Raw genomic sequence first — 15060 nt, 5'->3', positions numbered from 1 at the left:
CAAAGCGACAAGAGAACTCAAAGCGCCATTTACCCCATGGGGATCTTTGACGTGGCTGTTGCACCTTTAAGCCAATTGTCATTCTTTTCCAAGCCATAAAAGCCAAGTATTTTAGTCGACAAAAGAGAAGAGAACATCTCGTGTCCATTAAAATGTATGCTGTACTGTACATGCTCCTAAAACCACAACGCTTGTCTTCATTGCTTATTCCGAAGGGGGCCTTTCAGATTAAGTTAATTGGAAAATGTTGTTTACGCCGCAGTGTCTTATTGCTTTCAATGGGCCCGCATAAACATATGCAGTGGCTTCAACAATTCAGCCAAGTGGTATCAACGACCAACATAATGAGCAGATATAGACGCCAAATAGCTTCAATTCCTCCCAAGAATTGTTTCGAATGAGAGGCTAAATGTCTTAAAGCTAAATTGACTTCTGCACATTTTCATCGGAGACGATTGCATTACTCTAAAATCTTTTTTGCCGGGGAAGACGAGACTTGAGCCTTTTTACTGTTATTTTTATCAAAAATACTGACTTGATATTTCTCGATAGGACTCCTCTCCCTGCGTGTTTTTATTGCCTGCAATGCGACACGGAGTTGAATATTAGGCCTGGTCAATGAGGGTGGGAGGACTGCACAAAATGGATCGCGATAAAAAACCACAAGCTCATTCTGAGAGAAGGGTTAGACAAGATTGACCTTCACGTTACACGTCAAAGACTCACTAATAAATACATGATGCCATGAAAACAAACACGATATAAGTTAGATCACACCAATTAAAGTTCCTCAGCAATAGGGTGGCCGCCTGTTTGCCTGCCTGTCAAATTCAGTCATCCGCCTCTCATCCATGAAACAACATGGCTCCACTCATGAAATGTGTACAGAAATTAATTTAGTTTCATAAGAGCAACACGTCGTGTTTTTATGGACAAGTCATACTGGAGCCCTTACGCACAACCACGTATAGTAAAATGATATTGAAGCAAATGTCTTCTAAAAGACACTCGGTGGCCAATCAGGCGTCGTCTGTGCTTTTATCTGTGCTCTAATGACGCATGAAAGTGCTGACTGAACTCCCCTACCTTGACATTGCATGAGTATTCTGCATGCGCCGCACTAACAATGAAGAGTAAAGCGAGGCCGAACGCAATTGCGAGCAAACGATTTGCCGGGGCAAGTGGGAGACCAAGTGACAAGGAAAAAGAGAAGTGATCGGCACGTTGGAAGAGTGTGACGGTGATATCAAAATGGTGAATCATCGGCTCGCGCGCAGAAGCCGTGCGCACGTTAAATCACACAGCAAGTCACGGCTAGAATGTGCCCCCGTTGGGAGAGACAGCCTGTGTCCAAATCCTTTGGATCATTTTAATCGGCACTTGTTCATCCAACGGACTACGTTCCAGTGGCTTCCTTTGGCTTCGACGCCACCTTCTGCACACCGACGTGGATCCTGCCTGTGTGGCCGGCCACACTTAGTCAGCCCTCGGCTTCTGATCATGAGTCACCGCCTTCTTGTTGCTCACACCTTGGACCATCAGATGAACAGAATTTCCTCTTGAGGTTTGTATCACGACAACTGCAAGGGCTGTTGGCTATTGCGTGAAAATAGTGGTTGGCCTTAACCCTGAAAAGGTAACGTAGAGGACGCCGACCTCGACGAAAGAACAGAATAAACTCTCCTCCGTCACGGGTTCCAGGTTTGCTAGTTTACGGATTGGCGGCAGCATTATTTGATTTGAGCCGTGTACATTTGAAAGAAGAAGAATGAATTGCATTTTTATGGATTGTCAAACTACGCCGACGGAAAGCGACGGCTGCACGTTGATCAATCGCAAGATACTCCACAAACATGTCTTGCAAGCAATGCACTCCACAATATCCAGAGCCAGGCTACAAGAGCAACAGACTCCACAAAAAACTCATTGTTACAGACTGCTGATAAAGACCGAGTCGGAGAAAACTAATGAGGGCGGCTATTTCCGAAGCCAAAGATAGTTTTTCATTTTGACTGACTGTCAGACTCATTTCCGTCTCTCCCATTTTAATTCTGCACCTGAGAGCTCCCAATTAAAGAGCATCTCAGCACTTCCATGTGTCCTCTCTCTATTATCGATGGACACTTGGAGAGGTTTTGGCTCGCAGACAGCCCAACAGATGCTGATTTGTCAAACCTGAGAAAGCACAGCAAGCATCCATATTTTCCCTCCGTGAGCCGGCGCATGTATAGCGCAGCAGAACAGAGCGCCGGGAAATCAAGTGGCCAAATCTTTATCTCTCACCCATCTGGCGATGGGATGCTGAACGCAAGCAGGCGGCATTCGCACTTTGACAAAACGCTGACTAATCCCGGCCAATTACGAGATGAGCTCATCGAGGTTTTCGACGCCGACGGGATTCAAATCGCTCGTTTGTGAAACGGTGCGTTTAATTCATGAACTATGCTGCCATCGTCGGCACGCGTGATCGCAGGACGAACGGCCATTAGGTGGCGCCGCACCGTTGGCTTTAAGTGGGTGTACGGCATTTCACGCGGGGGGCGCAAACAAATTAATTATTTGGACGGGAATTTTCCTCCTGTCAGCACTATTGAAGTTCATCATCAAGAAGTCCGTCTGCTTCATAAATTCAAGGTCATGGAAGAGCTAATCCAAAAGTCCAATGAAAAGCAGTTCTTGCACAATAAATCAATATTATGGTTACCGTATTGAGCTCCGTGAAAAAAAAAATGATGCAGTGCAGATCTCTCAACAACAACACTGGATAGCATTTCTATCCTGCTTGTCCTCCGTTCGGTCGTGGAGAACTGGAACTTAGACACGGAACACAAGCCTGTGCCAAAGTTCAAACCTGAATCTCAGAACTGGGAGGAAGATACATAGAACTTGGAACCAGTCTTCGATTGGCCTCACATGTGAGGAAGCCAAAGTAGAGAGGCCATTGGAAGCCGCAAAATCCGGACTGTGTGTCGAATCTCGCTCGATTGCAAAACTGTACTAAATGAATCGACGTTGCAACGTCACATGAATCTTCTTTCCAGTAAAAAAAAAAAAAAAGGTGGCACCAATTTCCTACTGGGGGATGAAGGTGATTTGAGACGTTTCTTATCTTTGGAATTCTCATTCTCTTGCTTCCAGCATCTCTTTTATTCTCCTCCTGTGAGACAAATAAAAGTCAAGAGTCTTATCCGCTGTTTTTTTCCTCCCATTCAAACCAAAAGCATTTTCTCTTTTGATTCTGACTTCATCATCTTCCCCTTGTAACATCCTCTCAGACTGCCTTCTGTGAAGATGAGACCAGTGATTGGAAAGACCTCTCCTGGCCGCCTGATGGCCGCCGTGCTGTCGGCGGCATGTGAAGAAGGCCACCGAGGTACAGCCAATCACCCGCCAGATGATACGGAATTTTTTTTTTTGCAGTTCGCCAGTGAAGCGCCGCTTTTTCTATCTGCTGCCTACAAATGACTCTTTCATGTATAATTAGTTCTGTCTCATTTCCTCTAACCCAAACTCGGCGTGGCCATGACAAGTGCTTCGTGTCTTTACGTCTTGCGTGTTTACACGCTGTGATGAATCAAGTCACCCAGAATAGAAGGTATTTGGTCATTTGTTTTCGTGTGTTTGACGATTACATACAGTTGGGGATGCTTTTAGCAAAGAGCCGAGACAGAAATTTTCAAAGACTGAGTTTTCCAGGATCACCATTTCCAAGACTGCAACTAGATTCTTTCGTTTGTTTTCTCCCACAATGCAGTTTTTAACCAGCTTTTTGAAGCATATCAAATCGTTTCACCTCCAGTGTCCTTCATGCCCAAATTCTCAATTCACTCTTTATTTAAGCTCGACATTTCTGAATTACAATCGCACTTGGCAAAGTTCTGACTCGACAATATAGTGTGTCGGGTCAGCCTTAGTCCGTGTTTGTGTCTGTGCCACTGGTTTGTGTAGTGAGGCACATGCAAGGGCTGGTGGAGGAATGTCTGACATTAGAATGAAGGTACCTTCTGCATAATTCAGGTGAACCTGTCTCTATTCTTTTTTTCCCACCACATCCTCCATCCATGCTCTCTCTCTCTCTCCCTCGTGCGCTTTCACTCCTATATCCTCATGCAACCTCTCTAAAATCGCTCAAATCTCTCTCCCTCTGAGATCCTTCAGCACTTTAACCTTCAGTGGAAAAAGCAACACATCATTTTTACAAGCTCGGATAAGGAACCAAGATGATCCTTTCACTTTGAAAAGTGTACGTCTGTATTCAACTCACACACACACACACACACACACACACACACACACACAAATACACGCAACAAATGATTTCGCGCCATATGGGTTAATTATTCAGAGATGTCACATTAAGGGTCTAATTGGATAAATGTGATGACTCCTTCATCGTGTTAGCGATCTTGTTACTCAACCAGATATGAATGGAGATGATGAATTAGGATGTGCAGGAGCCCTAATGACTTTCCCCCCCCTTTGACCAGGAGTGCCTTATCTTTATAAAGAAATTTCAGATTTTTCTCCAGCCATCTTGAGTAAAATTGACACAATTGAAACTTCTTTGAAATGAGGTTGTAAATTTAGGTCAGTGTTTTGATGATTAATACAACATGGTACAATACAAAATAATTTGAGGCACTGTGTCTTGGTAAATTCAAATGAGGTTTGCTCTATCAATATATATATATATAAAATCAGAAATGGGCCGAAAGTATATAATTTAATAAGAACCAGTAAATTATAATAGTTTAGCAACTTTAGTGAATTTATATTCCTGCGTTACAAATAAGTTGTTTATTGTTATTTTCCAATAATTTTCAAATACAATTTGGTCCAGAATGGACGAAAACGAAAAGCGATTCGATTAATCTTTTACCCTCGCTACTTGCTGTAGTTTAGAATCCGGAAGTACAGCTGCTTGAAACTACTCCCCAACATGTAAGCGTTCATTTGAACGATAAATATCCTATAATAGTTAACTCTGAATAGTTTAAGCATTTTGCTCCGTCGTGCTTCCGAAAGCTCCTTCTCCCTCTGTCTGCAGTGAGTGAGTTAGCACTCGATGATCGGCAAAACATCGCTTATGCTAATGTTAGTTAGCATTCAGCTTCCCTGATCAACTGCCACATCGCCAGAAAAGTGTCAGCTGCACGCTGGCCATCTAATTGGCTAACTTTTCCACATCGACTGTCCTTTTTTACGGTTTGATGTGCTTGTCACGTTGCTTTAGTTTCAGCACTGGTTGCAAATCATGTCGCTGCATATTGTCTACTATGACGATTAACTACTATTATGACTATGAACATGAGCATGAGTTTACAAAATATCACATGCGTTTTATTTGTTCACAGGGGGTGATTTTCATCTTAAATTTTACTACACACAAGACTTGCTTGTCTATTCAAACCGTCAGCCATGGCACACGACGAAGACGAAGAAGAACTGATGGCCGAGGGGCCCAAGGAGGTGGACATGATTACATCAATACGTTGCCTCGGTTACCTGTCAAGCCTGAACCTCATGGTGGCGGTGTGCGTCGGAATGTACTTGCGCTGGGAGTTGACAAGCGAGCCAATGATCCTCGTCATCTTCATCCTTGGTCTTTTCGTCCTCGGCATTGCGAGCATCCTCCACTATTACTTTGGCATGGAGCAAGCGAGCCTGAGCCTGTTCCATCTGTGGTTCGGCTTCCTGCTGGGTCTCCTGTGCTTCCTCAACAGTCCTGCCTTGGATTCCAACGTCAAGGAGGTGGTTGCGAACTATCTCCTCTTGGCAAGCGTGCTCATGAAGGCAGTATGGGCGGCCACAGAGCGAATATGCCGCTCTATCCGCTACAAACCCGTTTTGCTGAAGTCCACCGAGTTCCTCGAGCTACTCGGGTTTGCCATCGCCAGCACCACCATGCTTCTCAACAAGTCAGTGGCCATCGTTGGCCTTGTGGTGGCGCTGGGTGCTCTCATCGTGGACTTGAGAATGAAGTCCCTTTTGGCTTTGCCCAACCTGGTCAGCTTCTCTCTGGTCACCTCGCTGGTGTTTTTCCAAGCCTTGGGCATCGCCGCCAACCCCTTTGCGTTAGGGTGCTACTTGGGCAGGCTGCTGTGCGAGCCCGTTTTGGACGTGTACTTCAGCGGACTGGGCGCCACGGAGCGCTGGATGCCCGTGCTCAATTTGGGGAACATGTGGAGGCGGCTGTCCCTCCTGCCACTGAGCTTGCTGGAGCTGACCTTCATCATCATGGCTGCTTTTAAGGTACGACCGAATTTTCACCCATTTCTTAGTCTAATGGAGGTGGGCAAGTCAGCTCTCTCCAATTTTATTTCATGGGTTACGTTCCTGGATGTTTCCCCCTCTCTTGTCTTGTTGCAACACACCTGGTTCAATTGATCAGATAAGAGCAAGCTCTGCAGAATCTGATCATTAGAATCAGGTGTGCTGCAGCAGGAAGAGAAGGAAAACTGAAGGAAACTGACCCTCGAGGAACAGGATCAAAGACACCATTAGAGCATCATATTTTTTCCATAGATTCATGGAATGGGCTTTTGAGGACTTTGAAATGGCCGCTGGTAGGAGAAAGGTTCCACAACCCTGTGTGTCAAGCTCATGCTCCCTTTAACGCCACCTGTTGCTTTGGCATACACTTAAAAAAACTAAGCTGCAAAATCCACATGGGCTGGTGCTTAAAAAAAAATAAAATAAAAAAATAACCAAGCATGCAGAGCACATTGCCGACTTTTTTTCTGTCCCACAGCTCGGCCACTTGGAACTGTGGTACTTGGTGATCCCGGGCTTCTGCCTCTTTGGCCTCTTCTGGTCCATCTGCCATGTCATCCTCCTCATAACGGTCTGGGGCTTCCATAGCAAGCTGAGCGAGTGCCAGCGAGCCTGGCGGGCGCAGCGCTCCAGCAGCCGCAGCTTGGAGCAGGTCATGGCCTCCAGGGGCATCCGACACTTTTGCCTCATTTCAGAGCGGCTGGCGCTCTTCAGCCTGCTGTCCACGCTCATTCTGGGTGCTGTGTCCTGGCAGGTAGGAGACACAACAAACTCGCAACTTTCATTGTCAACTTTAGCGTTGCGACGTCACGGCTTTGAAAGGAGAGCACCTTGTGGAGTGATTTAGTGCCATTTTGGTCCACTTATTCAGCGATAACGGCATGACGACAATGAAGGAATAAGTGTGCGCAATGACTTACAGTAACTTGTTTAAGAACACACCGCTCAGCCTGAATCAAAGCTCGAGGCGGTCTTGGCTCCCACTGCGCCATTAGTAAAGGATGCACCACTCACCCCCCCCATCCTCCTCCTCTGCAAAGTCACGGTTTTCTTTTACAAAATCTGTCTACTTCGTATCTAAACTACTGGCAAAAGTCTCTTTGTTTACTTCCTGGTCAGCAGCTATGTCAGCCCTTCCAAATATGGGCACGCTGGCAACCGGGGTGTTGCTGCGTAACCCTTTATGGAAAAGGACATGAGTTCAGTGTGAAATCACGACCTGGTTAGCTGAACAGGAAGTTGAGCATTTTATTTATGTGACTGTCTCTATATGTCATTGAACATGATTTGTAGCAAATAAGACCAATTGAGTGAAATTGAATAATCCCCGATGCTCAGTGTTTGGGAGTCACTGGTATAGACATTTATTGTTTTTTCCAATTCCACTTTTAGGAATTGATTAGCATTCTCAGAAACTTGAACGGGCAAGTGGTGAAAGCAACACGTCTGCTTGAGAATGCTAAATGAGACTGCGTGCCAGTGACTCATGAAATTGATTTCATTTATAGTGTAACAAGTCCAAAGTTTGTGTTTGTCTTTACTTTTTCATTTCCATTTCTGAAAGCACTTAGTTTTGGATGTTTAATCGCGTTGAGACATTATGTGTCTTCTAGCATGATCCTGCAGTCGGTCCCATGTTGCGTAACTATCTCGCAGGCTGTCACCACCAATTAAGCGCCCGTGATTGCTTCTGCACAAAGCGCAAGTGACAAATGGAAGGAAGTGACTTTGCGGTGCTGTCCTCTCTCGTTGCAGCCGGCCAACGGTTTCTTCCTCAGCGCGCTGTTGATCGTGCTCCCTCTGGAGTCGTTGGCCCACGGGCTGTTCCATGAGCTGGGCAGCTGTCTCGGGGGAACCTGCGTTGGCTACGCCCTGGTCGTCCCCACCATGTACTGCAGGTGGGATTATTTTTTTTTTTTGAAGCATTTCACAGGATTGTTGTAAATATGATCTCTCATCTCAACTCCCCTCTCAGTTAACGCAAAACCAACTGGATAAATAGGCCAATAACGATGCATAAACATGCCGCTAATGTTCGGCCCCTAAAGGGATTGTTCTGGTACCCCCCCCCGTGCAGCATACTTAGTACTGCAGCGGTTAGCCATTAGCCGCCGCCACTCCCAACGCCTCCCCCAGTTTGCTCTCAGATGGCCTGCCACCTTTTTTTTTTTTAATAGGCCAGTTAGTTTTGATGATCTCCTCCCTGGCCTAAGGCGTGGCAGCTCGCCGTCATATCGAAATGATTGTCACCAAAGAAGTGATGCTCGGTCAGGTGACGTGCCTCCTCCGCGTGGAACCTTTCCCGTCGAACTCCCGTCCCGTCGTCGCCGCGTCTTTGTATTCGAGGCTGCTCACGGCCGGGCCCGCGGGGGACGACTGAGGGCATGATGAGAATGCGGTGGTGTGTAATCGGCTTTTTGATGGCCGCGGATCATGTTGCCACAATGACAAGAGCCCCACAGGGAGATTTCAGCAAAAGGGGTGAGAAGGGGAGGCCGGAATAAAACAACACAGGAGGGTGCGACTGTGGGGAGGAAACACAAGGATAGGCTGTAAAGCAAGCAAGTGAGGGAGTAGCGAGGAGGGACGGCATTTTGACAGAAGGGAGGGGTTCAGAGCGAGGATGAAAGAGAGACAGGAAGATGCAGCGTGAATCTCAAACTGCGAGCCTTTCCTCCCCTGGGTGCCATGAGATCTGAAAAGATTAGATGAGCTTGCCAAGACGCTGTGCGAGAATGAAGCATGTCATTTTTCTTATTAAAACCAGTGGGTGTGTGTGCGTGTGTGTGCATGGGTGTGTGTGTGTGTAAGGCGTTGTCTTTGTATGGGCCATCAATATCAGTGAGCCCTCTGCCTTCAGTTTCTACACAACTGAACATCTAGTGACAGAAATTTCCATAGTCCGTCGAAATTCAAATAGCTTTATTGTCACTCTACCACAGGGCGCAACGAAATGGAACAAACAATGACCAACGGGGGGAACGATAGTCCGCCAGGTCGCCTTTTACAGTGCCCCGTTTCGCATATGAAAAGCGTAACACAACGGGAGGGAAATAAAAAAAACAATGCCAGACTGAGCTTCTGTAAGAGGAGCACAGCAAGGATTTTGAAAAATTGACCTCAACAAACAAGCATTCCTTAATATACGATGCACATCCAAAAGGGTGCCTCCACATCCCATTCTGCAGTTGCGCCATATTAGAGCAAGGGACCAGGGATGGGGTCAACCATTGAAGGCATTGGTAGATAAGGTTGTATATTGGATTTGTTTGATCTTACAAATGTGTTTGTCTGACTTTGTGTCCTTCGTCCCAGCGGCATGCCAACATGTCTTAACATAGTTGTAGTTGTCAATGAAAGAATATTCCTGTGAGGCCATATCCTGCAAAGCCAACTTTCACCTGTCCTTGTAAAGGTGATGTTGAAGGAATGATAAAACCTCGTTATGCAGATGTCTGGAGTGAAGGCCTGAGGCATCACTTCCATCCGCTTGGCCATGAATAACATCAAGCCAACAAATTGAAGGGGAATGTATGGCCGTGTGATTTGCAGCCAGCCTTGACGTTGTGTGTGTGTGTTGCCCCTCAGTGTTACTTATGCTGCTTCCATCCACACACAAACACACACACATTTTTCCAGAAAATTACTTTGCCCTCGACTTTGCTTTTCAACCTGCTCGCCTCAGCCTTTGCTTTCATTCCCGACTCTGCTATGCACTTTGCCCACCCCATCGCCGAAGCCACTTCAGTGTTTTGACGCTATCGACTCTCCCCGGTTTAGAGCCGATGGCCAGCCCATTTTGCTGCCCCCGGAGCAGGCCCAGCAGTTGAACCTTCGCTCTACGGGCATGCTGAACAATGTGCAGCGGCTCTTCTCGCACCACATGATCCAGACGTTCGGTTGCGACTACTCGGCCGGCGGCGTCAGCCTGGATACGCTGCATGCCAAGCTGTGCAACTTCCTGGAGTTGCGGACGGCGGACGGGCCGCGCCACGACACCTACCTGATCTTCTACAGTGGGCACACGCGCAAAGAAAGTGGAGCCTGGGCGCTAGCTGGTGAGACGCATCACATTTTCACATCGACCTGACGAATCTGGGTAGTCGCACTTTTATTTTTCGTAGTTTGGCTGCTGCAACTTATTTTCATGTTAAAATTGGATTCAAAACCTCCACTTCTAACTACAGAAACATTTTTCTTTTGACTTTAAAATGGCCTACCTTAACTTGCATTGCTTTTAGTGCTGTCAATAGCAAAGACGTTTTGAATCCAACCGGAACTCATTCGCTGTTATCCACGCAATTAGGGAACGGAGAGCCCCACTGGTCTTGGGTTTCGTAAAGCAAAATTTCAGTATTGCGATATGTCATTATTTTCCTAGGTTGTATTTTTTTAATGCTGTTCTAGACACCGAAAGCGTCACAATTTAGAAATACCGTTAAGCATCTTTATTTCTTCTGAAAGCAAAACGACATAAACCACTTATCCCCCCCAAACACACACACACACATTCAGAGATTGCCTTCAACCTGCAAACGGCATTTGCATCCCACTACGCTTTGCATTCTCGCCCTCCTCCGTCAGTCATTCACAGGCTGATTTGTCACAGTCCAGACAAGTGAGCCAAAGGAGTTAAAATGGCTGTGAAGGACGGAAGCCGAGCGAAGGATTCCGGGAAAGTTTTGGACGCTCTTGCTGCAGCACCCGTGACAACTTGACACATTGCCTCGGAACAAAAATAATGCTCATGAAAGCTTTATGTGAGCATCCGAAATAACACTTGGAGCTCGAATTTACCTACGTGGCGCCGCAGATCATGCCCTTGACTCAGGCAACTGATTTCACATTTGTTGGCAGGGCAACACGGCTCTGCACTCTGTGCTTTTAATCTGTCATTTTGGCCGCCCCCATTCTGTTAAAAGCCGGCCATGTTTGTGCCGTTTGCGCGTCTGCTGTGGTTCGACGGACAGGCGGGCAAGTGGAAGTTGACAGGTTTGATCCACGCACAGACGCGGTGTCCATCAAGAGTGTCATGCTGTAATGTCCTTGAACCACGACAGTTAATCCTCACTATTTCTGGAGGATAGAAAACATTTTATAATTGTAATTAATTTAATGATCGTACTTTTTGGCTTTTATATCCATCAATAGCAGCAAATGAGTTTTAATAGCCACTGAGCAGAGAAAACAATTGACTGTCCATCATTTCAATAATTCTTTGAAACAAAAAGCCCACGTTTCTCTTGAACTTTACTGTCAAAGTAAACTTAAATCAACGAGAATGATTCATTAATCAACCAATCATTACCTTAAGATTGCCCCACTATCTTAACGTTAACCTATAGTGGACCTTCTCATGGTTGCCATTGATATTTAGAACCCTGAGAGCAATATGGAACAATATTAACTGGCATATTCTTTATCCTCTGAAAAATCTTTTATTCCATTTGACTGAATCTCTTACTGTTGTGCTGCATCCCGGTAACCAAAGCAGGTACAACAGGCAACACTGTACTTGATTTATTGATCGCTTCTGGTTTTATAGACGGAGAGAGTCTTCATCTTGCCCAGCTGTTGGAATTGTGGAAGGAGAAGAACGCAGGCCACTGCTCGCGACTTATCCTGGTCCTGGACACCGAAAACTCCCTCCCCTGGATCAAAGAGGTACGTAGGGCAGACGGGGTCTACATAGCCGTACAAACGGTCGAGTTGTCCGCCGCCGGGCCCGACCCGGAGGCCGGTGAGGCCCCTTTACTCGGGGACTTCACGTCCGAGTGGGTGGAGTTCAACTGTAACCCGAACGGCGACACGCAGTGGTCTGAGAAGGGACGCGGCGTGGCGGCCGTCTACGGCTTGTCCAAACGCTGGAGCGACTACACGCTGCACCTTCCCACGGGCAGCGACGTGGCCAAGCATTGGAAGACCCACTTTCCCAAGGCGACGTATCCCATGGTGCACCTCTCCAACTGGTGCTGCGGCCTCAACCTCTTTTGGTTCTGCAGCGTGTGTCTGCGCTGCTTCCGGAGGTGCAAACTGGCGTGGTTCCCTCCTGCCGTTTTGGACACCGGGCAGGGCCTTAAACTGGTGCACTCGTAGATGTGCCGCGTGGACACTTGGACTAGTTGAGCACATTTAAGCACATTTAATCACGGATATTTGAATCCGGACATAATGCAGTCACATCACTCTAAAAAAAAAAAAAAAAAACAACAAAAAAATACTGTTGGCTCAGAAATAACCCAAAAACGGCACCAAGACAAATTTTGGGGTTACTGATTCAACCCAAAGTTACATAACCTTAAAGAATTTACTAAGATATCGAAAAAATGGGTTCTTTTGTGGGTTAGCCATTTTGGGGGGAAAAAGTTGGGCCAACTCTTTAATTTCGAGTGATTGTTAGACTAAATGTCATTTTGTGTTTTTTTTTTTTTTTTCTCAAGCTCAATTAACATTAGTGAGACAATGCTGATATTCCTGCTTCTTATTTTTTTCTGTTGTTTTTGATGATCGTGCCTTACTATTCCTCTTTTGCACTTTGTGGCTTTTTCATTTGTACTTATGAATTAGATTCTGCGTTATACTTCACCTCGCAAACTCCAACCGTTGAGAAGTGACAGCCACGGGAGTGGCCTCTAATGCACAAAATGATGTGCGCTTTGAAAGATGTGATGTAACCATTTAGCCGACAAACACACACACACACACACACACACACACACACACACACTCAGTGTTGCGCATGGGGTCCTTTGCTGTCACTTTCAATCCGAAACGCTCAGATGTTCATTTTCTTGCCACCATGGCGACCCAGCAACCGCAAAAAGGGAGAAATGCAACCGACACATTACGTGATTATTGTTAGCGGTTTTAATACCGCCTACAATAATCATAATTATTATAATACTAATAATTTCATGTAAAAACAACTAACCTCTATATCGTTGTCATTTTAAATTCCGTTAAGCATATAATGTAGATAATTTTACTGCATTATGCTTCTTCCGTGATTGGTGTCTTTCATAATGCAAATCCCCCCGTCCCCCATGTGCCTTTGTGGAGCTGTCAGAACAAAACTTAATAAAGTCATTTTAAGATTCATATTCGTTGTTGTTCCAATGTGGGTTTGTCTGGGAAGGAATTGCACGTCGATTGCAGGGAAACCATTTAAAGCCTGGGTAATTAAAAAAAAAATATTCTTTCCGAATAATAAAAGGAAAAATAAAAAAATTGAAGGTAGGGGACTGCTCTTCCTTCAATCCCCTGCAAGCTGCAGCCTCAGCAAAGTCCGGCGATAGTTGCCGTACAGCTGCGGCTACGCCAACAATCATTCACCACGATATTGGATTACGGGCCAGATTCATCTCCCAAACTGGATTAGGTAATAAAAAGAGCCGGTCCCCCTCTTGAGGCCCAATGAGGATGTGCTGAGTCAGAGGCGGCTGGCCACCCCCCCCCCCCCCCCCCTCCCCCACACACCCACACACGCACACATGCACATTCTCCAAGCATGTAAACACACACTGCTGCACGCGACGTGTGTGGCTAATCACTTGTCACGCAGCGTTAGCTTCCAATAGCGGCAAAGTGACGCAACGCTTCACTGCGGATGTTTGAGGAAATAGATGTGCTTTTACAGCCGTTCCCTCTTTTTTTTTTTTTTTTTATCTGACAGCCAACATTTCTCTGAAGGCAAAGCGAGGGTGGAGGGCAATTTTATGCCCTTTAACACAATTCTCGCTTGCGAGTTTTGCTCCAGTAATTTGGTGCATTACCGCCGGTCCATTCATTAAAATTGCAAAGGGTGTATGAACTCGCTAAAGGAAGACTCAGTTGTGTGGTGATAATTGCTTTTTAATGCCTATGAATGAACCTGGAGTGAGCTCAGCGTGATGGCTTTTTGTGTTTTACTCCTTTTTGCCATCACTTTCACACATGAGCTAAGCTAAATGTAGTAGAAATGGACATAAAGATAAATGCTGAATTTCTTTTTATTACCGCCTCCTCTCAGGCCAGAAGGAAGCGATTACTGCCTTGTCTCTATGTTTTGGGGGCATTACTGATTCCAATAGGCTCCGACTATCCCCAACAATGAAATGTCAACGCTATTACCTTCACTCACGAAGGGTTGGATGGATAGGAGGATGTGTTCCCTGGTTGGTTTGTCATCCATCTTCCTTTTCTTGTGGCCACATCCAGGGAGGTTGGCTCCAAAGCCAATTGCAATTCAAACGCAATGTCTGATTTTCACGAGTTAATTTTCACTCAGTTTCCAATTTAGTATGAATTTTGTTTGTTGAAATATTTCTGTGAACGTTGTGGCTTTTTCTTTCTTAAACGGACGATTTGGAGATAGATTTGTGGAATAGTGGAGCCTTTTGAGTCAAGTGAAGGTCAAAATGATTGAATTTTAAACAAATTTTTGTCCGAGTGTAACCTTTAAATCCCAGTCGTCTTAAAGGGAGGGAAAGCACACCTGTTGTATTAAATTAAGTTGGAATTAGTTTGAAAATGGACAGATTATCTTGTTAATAGGTGCCATAAATGTCGTCTTCCAGGTGTCGCTGTAAATAGATTAGTCGTCCCTAATCAAAGATATTGTAAGCACACTTTGGATGCGGCAGACCAGGCAAGAGCAAGGCTGATCGCATTAAAAGTGTAAATGGAAAACTAACAAGACATTGCGCGCTGCGGGAGCCGAGTGCTTGCTAATTAGCGGCGTGTCACAGTCGGGTTGAGGCGAGATTCCCGTTGTGTTTCTGCATCTGGAGTTGAACATGAGTCAGAAGC

At 45.8% G+C, this 15060-nt stretch overlaps 1 protein-coding gene across 2 annotated transcripts; it reads left to right on the top strand.

Annotated features, from left to right (window-relative positions):
• Window positions 1-4872: 4872 nt before the first annotated feature.
• tmem168a (transmembrane protein 168a) lies at window positions 4873-13371 on the top strand. 2 transcript variants are annotated; one of them, XM_088287826.1, is made up of 6 exons: window positions 4873-4941; window positions 5355-6252; window positions 6752-7027; window positions 8029-8171; window positions 10054-10331; window positions 11819-13371. In XM_088287826.1, exons 2-6 carry the CDS (start codon window positions 5419-5421, stop codon window positions 12367-12369), a joined length of 2082 nt encoding a protein of 693 aa, XP_088143952.1. In that variant the 5' UTR covers window positions 4873-4941; window positions 5355-5418; the 3' UTR covers window positions 12370-13371. The 2 variants fall into 2 exon arrangements, with proteins under 2 accessions (XP_088143952.1, XP_088143953.1); XM_088287827.1 differs by having other exon boundaries at window positions 4928-5046.
• The last annotated feature ends 1689 nt before the right edge of the window (window positions 13372-15060 follow it).

Source organism: Idiotropiscis lumnitzeri, chromosome 2, assembly GCF_059441095.1.
Source record: "Idiotropiscis lumnitzeri isolate Australia: NSW breed Sydney's pygmy pipehorse chromosome 2, RoL_Ilum_1.0, whole genome shotgun sequence".
Taxonomy (NCBI): Eukaryota; Metazoa; Chordata; class Actinopteri; order Syngnathiformes; family Syngnathidae; genus Idiotropiscis; species Idiotropiscis lumnitzeri.
Note: the sequence above shows the minus strand (reverse complement) of the source record. Positions and strands in the feature narration are given on the sequence as shown.